This window comes from Dipteris shenzhenensis, chromosome 20 (assembly GCF_047967505.1).
Source record: "Dipteris shenzhenensis isolate YYH24624 ecotype China chromosome 20, Dip_SZ_1.0, whole genome shotgun sequence".
NCBI lineage: Eukaryota > Viridiplantae > Streptophyta > Polypodiopsida > Gleicheniales > Dipteridaceae > Dipteris > Dipteris shenzhenensis.
The window spans coordinates 16,691,574-16,706,851 of NC_141615.1; the positions used below are offsets into that span (position 1 = coordinate 16,691,574).

Sequence of the window (15,278 nt, forward strand, 5' to 3'; positions counted from 1 at the left end):
GCTCCGGTCCGCCCTCGACAGCGCCACGTGCAACTGCCATGTCCTCTCTCCCCGAAGCTCCCTCTGCGATCCCTCGCGGTGCCATGTGGCAGTTCGAGGCAGCAACGGGGCATGCTGCGCTTTGTCTGTCAAGCCCGCGCCACCCTAACACTGCACGTGCAAACTCCATTGCACGTCGATCGCATTGCTTACGTGGTCAGTCTGACTCTGCGACGCTGGCTGCTACACCCACGTGGTCTACTCCAAGTGTGTTGGTAGCTACGACATGTCTCTAGTCCTCAACGTTTATGCCACGTGGTAGACGTGCCAACTTAATCTCCAGTCCTCGTCCTATCCTCCCCCGCCAAACCTCCCTCCTCCTCCCTCCCCTAGGTCTGGGATTAACCCATGTAAGGAATATAAGAGATAAGATAGTATCCAAATGAATGTGTTAACCTTTCAAAATTCAAGAGAATAGTGGAAATGGAAGTGTTAACAAGTCGATTTGGAAACGTACTATTCTCTTGATGGAGACTAGGTATGAAATGTGAGACAGAAGTGAGTCATTGAGTGCGGAGGTATGAAGTGGCCAAATGTTAAGATGGGGGAGCCATTCTAGTTTTCGTGGGTGGAGAGGAGAAGAGGATGGAGAGCCTGGAGGCGAGCGTTCCTGCGGGCGAAGAGTTCGTAGGCGGCGTAGCCACCAAGGATGTGGCCATCGACGCCGAGCGCGGCCTGTGGGTGCGCCTCTTTCGCCCCAAAAACGCCGGCTCCGCCCCCGTGGTGCTGTATTTTCATGGCGGCGCTTACTGCTTCGGCCAACCCTCCTCCCCTCCCTTCCATAGCTTCTGCGCCCGCATGGCCTCCCTCTCCTCCTCCATCTGGATCTCCGTCGCCTACCGCCTCGCCCCCCTCCACCCCCTCCCCTCCGCCTACCTCGACGCCTCCTCCGCCCTCCAATGGCTTCTCTCCCAAGCCTCTTCTCCCTCCTCCGATCCTTGGCTCCTCCCCCCCTTCGCTGATTTCTCCAAATGCTTCCTCGCCGGCGATAGCGCTGGCTCCACCATCGCCTTCCATGCCGCCCTCTCCCCCCCCCTCCCTTTCCCTCCCCTCCGCATCCTCGGATTGCTCCTCGTCCACCCCGGCTTCCATTCCGAGTCCAATCGCCAATCCATGGTCGACCTCGAGCTCTCCAACTTGCACACCCACCGCTTCTACCAGCTCGCCCTCCCCCCCGGCGAGAACCTCGACTACTTCCCCATCAATCCCCTCGGCCCCCGCGCGCCCAGCCTCTCGCCGCTCTCCGCATACCCAAACATCTTCGTTGCTGTTGCGGACAAGGATTTCAGGTACGATTTGACTTTGAGCTTCTTCGAAGCAATCAAGGGGCTCTCCCAAAATGTTCAGCTGTTCATCACTGAGGGTAAGGGTCATGTTTTCCATCTTTTCGATCCCAATTGCAAGGAAGCAGGTGATTTGGAAAAGCGATTGGCCGATTTTATTCGAGCTAGTGGTTGAATGTGTGCTACCACTGTTGGACTCACTCTGATAGTTACTTTCTTCCATTCCATTGCAATAACAAAGGGAAGCCTGACATTGTGAGTCATATTAAATATCTACATCTCTCAAACTCTTCGGAGCAGTTGCTCTCACTAAATAGTTGTTTATACACTTGTAAATCTATCTTTGGCCCTCCAAAGGGTCTTAGGGTAGTGTCGGTTTTTTGGGTTGGGTTAGTAGTCAGTCAAGTTGACCAGGTATCAATTTCCAATAATAATGAGACTATTTCTTGTGTTTAGTTGTTTCATGATTCGCTAATTTATGAAAGTTTGTATTTTGACTTTGATGGTCAATAAATATTTGTTGACTAGATGTTGATCAAAATGCAGTTTTCATTTTTTAGGCCATGTTTTAATATAGTAACCTCTATGTCTTCGTGATGGATACTACCTCATGAGCTTATCTTATTTGTTTGAGTGTGCCTTCATGTTGGGTATTACCTCATGAGTTTATTTTAATTGTTTGGGTTTACGTAATAGAAATACCTAAAAGTAAATATTGCAAATTGTTGTCAAGCTTTGTGGTACGGATAGTTTATTATCTTATAAGCATATTATCTTACCTTTAACCCATATTTTAGGAAGAGTCTTATGTCTAGAGTTGTGTTAGAAAAGTTCTCGAACTCTGGAAATTGCACTTTCCATTTTGTGTTGTTGTCTAAATTCTTTGTGCGCATTTTTAAAGTACTTGAAAGCCCTTCAAGGATTATCTTTACTTTCGCTAAGCTATGTATGTAAGCCTTCTTTCTTTGTTGTCCATCCTTGACCTTAGTGGTAAGGTCATGTGTGAGGATCTTTTTTCTAAGAAGGCTTGTTGGCAATCCTTGACCTTTGTGTATTGCACTAGTTGTAAGGCCATGTGGGTTGATTCTTGTTTCTAAGAATGCTAGTCTCTTTGTTGTCAATCCTCGAGCTTTGCATATTGCACTAGTTGCAATAGGTGGTCATGGAAATTGTTTTATAATCACAACATGTCTTTTATTAAGTATTGTCTCTCTCTTGTAAGAGTGTTCATTTAGGAGCTATGTTTCATGTATAGGCATCTTTATTTTAGTTACGATGTTTTTGTTATGTGTTGACACTAATGTAAATCCCATTTTCATCATTTGCCAAACTCAAAAAGATGCATCACCATGGTGGTCTATTGTGTGTTATGGTTTTCATCTACCGTTTTAAACACATATTTTGGCAAGAGAATTGTGGGAAGATTTGTGTCTATAAATTTAATTATTTGGTCGTAGAACATGCTCAATGAGCAAGGGCAAGAGCAAGTATGCTTTACAAGGTTTTGCTACTCTCTTAGGAAAAAGGTATATCTTATTTTGGGTGAGTCCTTTTCATGTGCATTATACCTTTGAATACATATCTTTATTCTTTGGTATGTGATTGGAAATGTTACTCATTAATTAGTGGACATAAGAATGCGTGCAAATTCTTGGATTTTGATGTACTATACTCTTTATTTGTTGGATGTCTTGTCTATCCTTGTTAGTGTCTACATGTTTCTACTAGAGAATATGTCACAGAATGTTGGAGGTCCAAACCGTCTCATCATAGCGAAGGATTATTATAGAATCTCTATATACTATGCATGATTGCAACAATCTCTTGTATAGTATTGTCATTGACATCTTTCACCCATTTTGCAATACACCCTAACTGCATTTCAAGTTGAATTTCTTATTTGATAAGTCTTAATACTTTTATCATTTTAAAAAATAACTTTGATACATTGTGCGCATGTTACAAGCACACATGCATTGTACATGATAGCAGCCTTTGAAGACGTTTAAAAAATAAGTGATGATGAGATATGCGTCAACATGAGTGGAGAAACGTTTTTTTTAATAATAGAGGAAGGTCATGCAACTATGTTATAACTAGTCTCCGAGCACATAGCTACCCTACAAAGGCCACAAGAGGATGGCGACTCTAACATTAGCAATCTTAGAACCATTTCAAAAGATCTAGAAACCGATACTCTAGTACATAGGGTGTATACTAGTTAGCAAGCCATGGACTACAAGCCCATAATAGTTTCTCCCTCTAAGGGATTTTCTCCCTTGAGCATCTTTAAAGAATAATACTATGAGGAGCTCGCATTTCCAACCCCACATAAAATCACTACATCCTCGATCGCAGATCGTACCAAGACATGGTGCAATGGGAGCTCACAAATAAAGATAGATGGTTTGTTGTGTCCATTGAGAACTTGTTCTTTACGACTATGAAAATCATGGTACGGCAAGTCTTGTCATCTGACATCGACATAAATCCAAATGCAAAAAGGTCAACTCTAAGGAAGGACACTTTAAGCAAAACACGCTTTGGTTGACACAATCATTGAGGAGCTTCTATGATCAAATATTTGTGTGCCTCAGGACATTGTTGGATTAAAATTTAAAAGCATAAATTGAAGATCTTGTTTGCCGTGGTGCTACAATTGAGTCCACCTTCTCACTTTGTTACATTCTTTGCAGTTGAGAAGCTATGGATGCCATTGCTTGCTTGTTTGCAAGCATTGCAAAATGGCAACCTTCCTCTTGTGTCGGTAAACTCTCCATCTATGCAATCTTGTTTGTTCAGATCCTATTACTACAGCTCCATACTACGTTCATAGATTCTAGGCAATAAAATGATTCTTGAAACAAGATAGCACTATCTTGGCAACATATTGGAAATGTTACTCATTAATTAGTGCACATAAGAATGCGTGCAAATTCTTGGATTCTGATGTACTAATTTCTTTATTTGTTGGATGTCTTGCCTATCCTTGTCAGTGCCACATGTTTCTACTAGAAAATGTCACAAAGAATGTTGGAGGTCCCAACTGTCTCATCATAGCGAAGGGTTCTTATAGAATCTCTATATTCGGTGCATGATTGCAAGAATCTCTCGTATAGTATTGGCATTGACATCTTTCACCCAAAGAGACCTATTTTGCAATACACCCTAATTGCATTTCAAGTTGAATTTCTTATTTGATAAGTCTACGCTTCTGCCATTTTAAACAATAACATTGATACATTGTGTACATACTACAAGCACACATGCATTTGTACATGATAGCAACCTTTCAAGACTTTTAAAAAATAAGTGATGATGAGAATATGTGTCAACATGAGTGGAGAAACGTTTTTAAAAGAAATGGAGGAAGGTCATGCACCTATGTTATGACTAGTCTCCTAGTTTGGTATTTAGGATTTTCAGAGTACTGAACTATCATGCCTTAAGCAACAAAATGTTGAAGGTTTAATATATCAACATAAAGGCAAGGGTGAAATGCTCGAATGGCAAAATAATTTTTTTGAACTCTTATTGTATTTTATTGATAAACATAGGAATTATTGATGCTTTGTAGAATAATGTGTGAGCATGTCCTTTTATTTTTTAAAGTTTACAAGCATTCCAATTTAACATTTGAATGAGATTGAGCTTAACATTATTAATATTTAGCTAATGTCTGTATATTTTTAATCAACACAACTCAAGAAACATTGAAGAGGGCATTACTTGTTTTTCCATTCTTAAAGTTTACCACAGTTCTCTTGATGCTAGCCTTCATGAGCACACAATATTTTGGCAGGAACGGCATCTTGAAAAATGTGAGGGAAAGAGGCCTTTTACATTGCACATAAAAGCATATCTTAATCGCTTATATCTCTTAGGAAAGTTCAAATCAAAGAAGGTCACATAGAATGTTCACCGCACCATTAAAATCATTGGATTTTGAAATGATATGGATTTTATTCTCCAAGGAGAAGTATACCTTATTTTGAGTAACAAAATGAAAATTTTGCTCTTTCTTACAAAACAATTTTACAAGAAGCTTATTAAATCAATTTACAAGGAAAAATGGAATCTAAAATTGTGTATTGAATAAAATTGGCTACCAACGTTTTCAAATAATCTAAATGACAATAATTCTTTACTGCATAATATCTAAACATAATATTCGTCACGCATGACTTTTAAAAACGTAAACCATGATTCTTGCAAGGTTGTTCTAACTCTTTCCTCACTACATAGTGGATTTTGGGAAACGAAAGAGGCAAAGGTTTTATGGATAATACTTTCTCACTTTAATGGCGGTATTATTGCCTCTCTTTTTTTAAAAACATCTTGTTATTTATGGTTTTACAGCCATGTGTACATTTGATTCCCTACATGACGTGCTTGATTGCTTGATTTTGATGCACCAAGAACTTCATGGGTCGACCTCTCTTTTTTTAATGATAAAACTGTAACCACCATCCATTTACTAGGACAAATCTAAATTCAATCTTTGGGATCCTAGTTGTTAAAAAATAAAAGCTTATTCTTTTTTTGATTTGATATACCTTAAAACCAATGGCTACTTTTAATTTTAAATTTTCCATTGGGATTTTTATCATGGTTATTTTTTTGAAATACATTCTAACATCTATTATTGGCTATTTCATTAGTTACAAGGTGCACCTATTGTTCTAGACCCTTGATTTCTTTTTCTAGATAGTCATAAGGGTAGAGATTTCGAAGAAGAGCATAGAGATTTCGAAGAAGAGCAAGCATGAAGAATTGAAGTAGTCAAGTGTCCGAGCTTGGATACAAGCAAAGAGTTATTTTTTGTTGAATTTTTGCAATGGTGCTTGTGTGTGGTAGCTTGACCTTTCACCCCTTTGTTGGACATAGGTCACCACGAATTTGAATAGCCAGTTGATGGAGTACTGGCGCAGCTATTGTGGAGGGACTTGGATCAGTCTTGATCTTAGTGCTACACCTATGATGCAATGCAGGTCATCATACAAGTACCGTCTCTCAAAGGACACATTTTGCCATGAGGGGGTGTGGAGCTTTCAGTACAAATCAAAAGGCAACCATGTTGACATCTTGCTCGCATTAGAGTCTCTCTTTTTAGGTATCAGTGAGGAAAGCGTACTTCGTGCACACTACATGCTCTTGGATTTCAAACCTACTAGGAGCTTCATTATTGATAACGTTGGTAGTCTTTGACATAGACATGTAATGTAATATCTTCACATGGAGTTGTATTCCAATCTTTACTTTGCAATGGAAATTGTTATGTCCATTTGTCTTTGAGCTATCATTTGCTCATCATTTGTAATTGCAACCTTTGTAATCCACACATGACTCAGTGACATTTGGGGCATAAACACTAAGAGAGGTGAATTGGAATCCATCTACATTAACTGCCTCAATGGCAAAGCAGCACCCCTCATTTTGTCAAAACAGCTCCTTTCACGATAAAGAGTTCTTCACAAGGACTACAAAGCCGCCCTTACCCCTAGATGGGTAGTTAGAGAAAACTCAATACCTAAGAAAAGCGATAGAAAACCAAATGGATCATGCTCACTGTATTTCAATTCTTGCAACATTACCACATCCACTCTGGTCTTGTCCCACAAGATCCGGGCTCTCCTAAAACTTGAGAGCATCTTCGAGGGTAGCGATACAAGAAGAACCCTTTCCAAGGTTGTGGCGATGTGCTCCACTAACTCACCTTGAATCGCGGGTAGATTAGGAATTCCACATAGGGAACTCCGTTTAGAGAAATTTGTCGATGTTGAATGTCGAACTCCACAGGAACACCAGCTCTGTCATGCCTACAAACATGTAGGAGTGCCTTGCCACCTTGTTCCTAAGCTTCTTTGAGACTAGCCACAGCATGAAAAAACCTTTACCAAGAAATCTAGCTAAGAAAGCAATCAAGGGAATATCGCATTCGTAAAGAAGAAACTCCTCCAATTTGCCCATTGTTGGAACTTTCGTTTGCCAATCTGGTGAGCTCTGACTTGACATCATCCAAGTTCTATTGAGATATGGTGCCATGAGCACATTAAGGTATGTGCAAAGGAAAGAATTAAAGTAGCCACCCTAAGATGTGGACTACATGATGTGGAGATGTGGATCAAGGACATCCACAAGGAGAGATGTGGATGAGAGGATCCCACAAGAGTTGACTATTCAAAGGGCACTCTCTATATAAGAGGCCTATCATGTATTGTTGAGTACACACACACATTTGTAATAGTTTGAGTATTGCCTACCATGCATCTCTCTTATGGAGTTCCTTCTATGGTTTGATCCTCTGTGATCTTTATGCTCATTGAATGATAGATTAGGCTAAGTACGATCCGCACTTTGTCATGGTATTAGAGCATAGGTTTAGCTCTCCTAGTTTAGCTCATCAGTAGTTCACTAGGATTGCTCCCAATTCTAGATTAGTTTTAGATCTCGAGAGTTCTTAATTTAGAGAGTTCAGTTCATTGTGAGCTTGAGTGTTCCTTGCTTAGAGAGAGAGAGAGAATCAGTGGCGGCCTCTTGCTTTATTACCTCCGATACACTCTTTGTTGTTCACATATTGTCGACCTTGAGACTGCATCCAAATTGCATGCACACAACCTCTGCCAAGCACAATTTTTATTCTGCATATCAACTCCTATGCCACATCATCAAAGGCCATTTCTTGATGAAAACTTCGACAAGCTGTAACTTCCAATCCAGGAAGAATTTGGACACGCTCCAAAAAGGAAAAGTGATCGTCTTTTCAAGCTCTACGCGTTGTCAGATCAAAATTTTTGTTAGCAATTAGACACTTCCAATATTGAAACAAATCAATTGGTAAGACCTTTGCAACAAATGGAAAAGTGACGCATGAACGCAAAAAGCATGTCAAAAGCACAAGTGCATGAGATGACCATAGCATGAAGCATGGCATCCACACATAAAGCATTAAGGCATATGGTAGAACAAAGCATCATGCGTCAAGCTACGTCAAGCAAAGAAACGAATGCCATCGACATCAAGCATTGAGAAGCAACATCCTTGCCACCTTCAACCCATATGTTTGTAAATCAAACCTGACCAATTGAGAGTAGCCATGAAAGCACCCAAGGGAGGTATTGACATGTAAAAGCCACACTTGACCATCTTAAGTAGCAATGCATGCACTAAGGGGAGGTGATGGAATGTAACTCACATCTAACCACCTTGCAGTAGGCCTAGGATCATGGCACCAAGGGGAGGTGTTGAGATATGGTGCCATGAGCACATAGATTAAAGGCTAAGGTATGTGTGCTAAGGAAAGAATTAAAGTAGCCACCCTAGGATGTGGACTACATGATGTGGCGATGTGGATCGAGGACATCCACAAGGAGAGATGTGGATGAGAGGATCCCACAAGTGTTGACTATTCAAAGGGCACTCTCTATATAAGAGGTCTCTCATGTATTGTTGAGTACACACACACATTTGTAATAGTTTGAGTATTGCCTACTGTGTGTCTCTCTTATGGAGTTCCTTCTATGGTTTGATCCTCCGTGATCTTTATGCTCATTGAGTGATAGATTAGGCTAAGTACGATCCGTACTTTATCAAGTTCAACTTGGAAGACACTACGTGCTTCTTGCCCACCTCAAACTAGGGTTTGTTGGATACTTCCCTCTCTCTCCTATCTGCTTTAGTGTGTAACAGCTTGGTCGCAAGTTCATCATTGAGTTCACAAAATCCTCCCTTCATCCTTTTGGCCAATGTCTTGACATACGAGGGGGGATGCGAGTCATCCTCTTTGTTAGTGGCACAATTCAACTCAGAGGACTTGTCAGAGCCTTCATTCTAGGGTTTTTCATTCACCCCCATTCCAAGGAAACCTCATTCTCTTCAAACATTTCTGTTAGATATCAATGCTCCACTCTCGTGTAACTACGCGGGAACCAGCTAACTCTACTTGTAAGCCCCCCATATGAGGAGAAGGCATTTGAGTAGCTCGATTATCCGGTAGGTCCTGGTTTGGACACCAGATGGGGGCCACGTGTGGCCTGATGGCTAGACGGAGTTGGCACACTGCCAACTAGGCTACATGCAAGTGCGGGAAGGCATCCCATGACTGACCACATTCAGGGTAGACGGAGCATTTCTCGAGGCAGCCCACTCTCGAGTTGCGGGGCCCGTTTGGAGCCCCAGATGATCCCGGATGGCTATGGTCCGAATGGTGTCCGTAGGTCAGTTGCTCTATTTTGCGCACCGGTTCTATCATGTGGTCGGTGGCCTATTTCAGGACCGACCCCTAGTCGACCGTTTTGGGCGGACTGGGTCGGTCACCCAATTGGGTCTAACCGACTACGACTAGTGGCTATATAAGAGCAAGCCCGTGAAACCCATTTCATCACTGGCTATAGCAACCCTGATTCCTTAGCATCCAGCCTCCATCCTCTACTATTTCCAGCTCGCCATTGAAGCTTCTTTCACAGGAGCGCATGGCTGGGAGGCAGCGCCATCTATTGTATCAGTTCTACAGTAATCAAATTTTTGATTCTCCATACTATCTGCTTTTCTCTCTTGCGTACGAGATCCTGTTATCTGTTGAGCACAGACGTTGTATTGTTTTCTTACATGGTATCAGATCCAGGACTCTAGCAAGAAGATTTGGTAGTGTGTTTCTGTTTGCGAGCAGATTGTGAGAGATGGCCCAGCCCACAAGACTGCGAATCCCACCGTTCGGCGAAAGCAGAAAGTTGGACGGCTCGAACTATCCACTCTAGAAGTTTAAGATGAAGAACATCCTAAGCGCATACGAGCTTTGGGATACTGCTACTGGGATGGACGTGAAGCCGGTTGCGAGACCGAATCCAACCAACACAGGACAACAGATAGTACCAACTCCGGATGAGATTCTCGCGTGGACAAGAAGAAATGTAGATGCGCTGTGTTCTATTGTCTATAGTGTAAGTGATTCCATCATGGCATTAACTCAACATGTCACCACAGCAGAGGAGGCATGGACGGTCTTGAAAAATCAGTACGAGACCACGAATCAGACACGGATTCAGAATCTGGAGACTCAACTTGTGAACGAGAAACTGCCTGAGTCTGAAGCAGCAAAGAAGTTCATCACTAGGGTGAAGAATCTGCACGATTAGATGACTGCGATTGGCATCACCATCACCAGCAAGAATCTAGCATGAAGGTGCATACGGATTCTCCCACCAAAGTACGACGGTCTTGTTACGGCGCTGAATACGCAGAATAAAAATCCGCCCCTCAACTTTGAGGATTTCAACGCGATGCTTTTGGAGGAGGAGATGCATCAAAAGACGAGCACTGGAGAAGATTCGGCTTTCTGGACTAGATTAAAGAAAGGTAAGGGTAAGGACTCTGGTAACCCATCTTCTTTTGATGATAAAAAGAGAAAGAAGAAGATCAAGTGCTTCTATTGCAACAAGGCAGGGCACAAGCAGAATGAGTTCCGAAAGAAGATTGCAGATGAGAAGAACGGAGTAAAGAAAGAGTCCAGCAACAGCGTGCAAGCAGTACCAGTAGAGCTGTTCGTAGCAATTGAGGAGATTTGCACAGACGTAGTTCATGTACCTATGGATGAACCTTGGATTATTGATAGTGGTGCATCACGCCACATGACTAGTCGGAAGGATTGGTATACCTCTCTACAGCCGGTAGGGAATGACATCCTGGTAGCAGTCAGCAATGATGCAAAATGTCCAGCAAAAGGAAAAGGTACGATACCTCTCAAGTCAAATGGAGTTGTAAAACAGTTGTCCGATGTTCTTTATGTGCCAGATATCAAGAGGAACTTGTTGTCCATTTCTACGATCACGGATCGGGACCTCAAAGTTCAATTTGATAAGAATGGCGCACAAATTTTGGATCTTCAAGGGAAGGTCGTCGGTAAAGGTACACGGTGCAACAACATCTATGAACTCTCAGCTTTTAGTGCTTGAGCGGATGTGAAGAACACTAAGTTGTGGCATGAGAGGTTTGGTCATCTAAACCTTAGTTCTTTGAAGGAGATGCATAAAAGTGGAATGATTGCAGACCTACCAGAAATTACAGATCTACCCGATGTATGTGAAGCTTGCATGATGGGCAAGCCGCATCGACATCCCTTTCCTAAAGAGGCCAGCAGGGCAAAGGCTCCTCTAGAGCTCGTTCACACGGACCTCTGCGAAAAGATGGAGACGGAAGCTTTGGGTGGTTCCTACTACTTCATGATGCTGATCGACAACTACAGTAGAAGGATATGGATATACTTCCTGAAGACTAAAGACGAGGCTTTTAGTAAGTTCAAGGAATGGCATGTAATGTCGAGAAAGAAACGGGGAGGAAGGTGAAGAAATTGAGATCAGACACAGGTGGAGAGTTCACATCAACTGAATTCGAAAGTTACTGCAAAAGTCACGGGATCAAGAGGCAGAAACCCCCGCCACATACATCACAGCAAAATGGAGTAGCAGAGCGCAAGATGCACGTCATCTACGAAATGGGCAGGAGTATGATGAAAGGGAAAGATTTGCCAAAGGCTTTCTGGGCTGAAGCATGTAACATGGCAGTTTACATTCTGAATCGTAGCTACACGAAGGCTATGAACGGCGGGATGACTCCACTGCATGCCTTTTCTGGTAAGAAACCTTCAGCTGCACATTTCAGAGTTTTTGGATGTGACTGTTTTGTGCGTGTCCCTGATGCTAACAGGACCTAATGGGAACCGAAGAGCCAGAAGTGTATTTTCTTGGGCTACAGTGAAGAGGCGAAGGGTTACCGTCTCTATAACCCTGTTACCAAGAAGGTAATAGTAAGTTGCGATGTGGTCTTCTCAAAATAGCTGCATTAATTGGAGGAGGATGCTTCCTTCCCAGACAACCAGGACCAGGATATCCATCCAGTACAACCACCAATAGCAGACCGAACTCCCCCAACGGTGCTTGGGAGGATTCAAGATAAAGAAGATGAAGAAGAGCCTGCAGAACCACAACGGCAACGGCCATTCCCGAAGTGGGTAAAGCAGCTTTTGGATGGCAGAGAACCTCCAGCCATTGAGGAGGAACCATCCGAACACCGCCAGTCCAAGAGATTAGAGGAGCAAAGAAGGGCGCAGGAACACTTGGTCAACTACGCTTCATTGACAGAAGTGATCCGTGCTGATGAACCCAAGTGTCTTGAAGAGGCACAGGGTGATGATAGGTGGATGGAGGCTATGCAGTCAGAGTATGGCTCCATAATGAAGAACAACACTTGGGACCTTGTGGAACGACCACCAAAATGCAAGGTAATCAGCACCAAGTGGGTGTACAAGACCAAGTAAAGTCCGACGGTGTGGGGGTTAAAGGTCACTGTGCCTTAACCCCAGTTATGTACAATACTCAAACACATATATAAATGAATGAAAAAGAAGATTAGGGTGGTTCTGCACCCACCAAAACTTGTGTGGCTCTCTGTCTCTCTCTCTCCTTCTTCTGTTCTTGCTTCCGTTGAGAGCACTCTCAACTGGTATCAGAGCCCGGGTGATCTAGCTCTGTGGGAGGAAGGAGAAGCTCTGTGGGAAGCTTTGTGGGTGACTTTACTTGCATTCGAGTGTGCAGAGACCTTGGAGGAACCTTTGGAAAAGTCACTTTGGCTTTACGAAGTGGTTTTGAGAGCCTGTTAAGAGCTTTCAAAGAAAAAGTCGTTTTTTGAGCTTTTCCCTGTTCCGTTCGATGACAGAGACTCCGTATTGACTTGTAGAGGCAACTATTGCTTGCTTTTGGTGTCCACATTACTTCAGGAGCTTGGAAACACCTTCATTCTTGAATCTGGGATCATTTCAGTGGATTTTTGACTCACTGTATCAGTTCCTGCGTTTTTTGCCTGGGTGTTGGAACTCAAGTTTGGAGCAACCATTTGCAGATCTGTCAGTTCCGGTGGACTCAGGAGGTCCTAAAACTTCTATGTTGCTCATCATTCGCACTCCGGTGGAGTTTACAGATAGCTTTGTTTCCAAAAACGTTTTTCAGTCCGTGTGTTGGACCTAGTGATTGAGACCACGGTTTCCAAAACCATCTGTCCCATTGCGTTCCGGACGCCCAAAAACCCCTACCTATCAGTTCTTGCGTGATTCGGTGGAGGATTTTCAGAGTTATAAATCTCTGTGTATTCGATTTCGTCTCTCTATTATGCATTTTTCATACTAAGGTTTTGAAACCTTAGATTTATGCCACATGGCAGTGGATAAGTGTTGACTCCCATTTCTCACTCATCGGTTGGGATTTTGGAGTTCTGGCAGAAGAGAGATATTTGCAGATTTTCTTGCTGAGTCCGATTATGCAATGGCGCCCATGTTTTGAAGCATCTCAGGTTCTATTTTCAGTAGCGCTCATTACCGTGGGACTATGATTTCTTGAGCATACCTTATGCAGATCACTCTGGTTGTAGTTTGAGCAGTGTGCGCTCATTCGTGGTATGCATTGGGTTGCAATGGATGATTTATAGGCCATTTGGATGCATTGCGGTCCTTGTTGGATGCGCTGATAGGCCCAAATTGCCTTGTGGGATGCTATTTTTTATGGACGCTTTGCACATGGATGCTATTTTATGCTGAGGGACAGCTTTGAAACATTGCAGGTGATGCACTGATAGTGCTATGCTCTCTTGGATGAGACATTATTGATGCATATGCCAGTGGACAGTGTTTATGCTTGAGTCATTTGGCACTTATTGGCATTTTCTTTTGGGCCAGATTTGCTCATATGGATGCATAGTATATACACATGAGTCAGATGCTTTGAGTTTTGAGTTTTGGTGATATTTCACTCTATTGTGGCATACACATTTGGGTGCACCTGGTATTTGGTGTGATTCTCTCTTGCAGGCACTAGCATTTGGGATTTTGCTTTATTTGCATCATGGCATCCTCTTTCATGCCTGACAAGGAGTTTTTCAGCATTAAAAAGTTTGATGGGACAAACTTTTCTTTGTGGAAAGAACAGATAAGGGATGTGCTTATTCAAAAGAAGCAGATTAAACCCTTGGCAGGGATTGAAGCTAAGCCTACAAATATGTCTGAGGATGATTGGAATGAGTTGGATGCATTAGCAAAGTCTACTATTAGACTTCATCTTGCAGAGTCAGTTTATTTCACAGTAGTAAATGAGCAGACTACGGAAGATTTGTGGAAGAAACTGTGTGCCACTTATGAAAAGGAAACTGCCTCTAATAAAGTTTACCTCATGAAGAGGTTGTTTGAGCTACAGATGAAGGAAGGGGTCTCCATTGCTTCTCACTTGAATGAATTCAATATTATTTTCAGCCAGCAGAAAATGAATTTTGATGCGGAGACTAAGGCAATATTTCTCTTATGTTCATTGCCATCCTCATGGGATACCTTCCGTACAGCTGTCAGTAACTCTGCACCTGGTGGAGTACTGAAATTTGATGATGTTGTGGGTAGCTTGTTGGCCGAGGAGATTAGACGGAAGTCTATGGATGGCAACAAGCAGGATGCAGCCTTAAATGTGCAAAGGGGCAGATCACAGTTTAGGGGGAAGTCCCAAGAAAGAGGGAAGTCTCGTAGCAAATCCAGGGCACGAAACATTGAGTGTTACCATTGTGGCAAGAAGGGCCATATGAAAAAGGATTGCTACAAGTTGAAAAGAGAGCAAAAGGATAAGAAAAAGAATGCAAATTGGGGTGCAAATCAAAAGGAAGAGAGTCCAAGGGAGGACAAAGGAAAAGTGAAGATCGAGGAGATCAATGCAGTCACACGTGATAGTGACAATGATGTTCTCTTCATGTCTAGTTTATCTGCAGAGTTGCTTACCACTTCAGATGATGCATATTCCCAGGATTGGATTTTGGATTCTGGTGCTTCATTCCATGTTACTCCCCATAGGGAATGGTTCTCCACTTATGACAGTGGAAAGACAGGTTGTGTGCATCTTGGAAATGACTATGCATGTGACATAGTGGGAGCAG

General features: G+C 42.6%; 1 protein-coding gene across 1 annotated transcript; it reads left to right on the forward strand.

Moving 5' to 3' along the window:
* Window positions 1-474: 474 nt before the first annotated feature.
* LOC147889350 (tuliposide A-converting enzyme b1, amyloplastic-like) lies at window positions 475-1,706 on the forward strand. The gene has a single exon (XM_087391837.1). The coding sequence runs from the start codon at window positions 625-627 to the stop codon at window positions 1,495-1,497; it is 873 nt and encodes a 290-aa protein (XP_087247963.1). The 5' UTR covers window positions 475-624; the 3' UTR covers window positions 1,498-1,706.
* The last annotated feature ends 13,572 nt before the right edge of the window (window positions 1,707-15,278 follow it).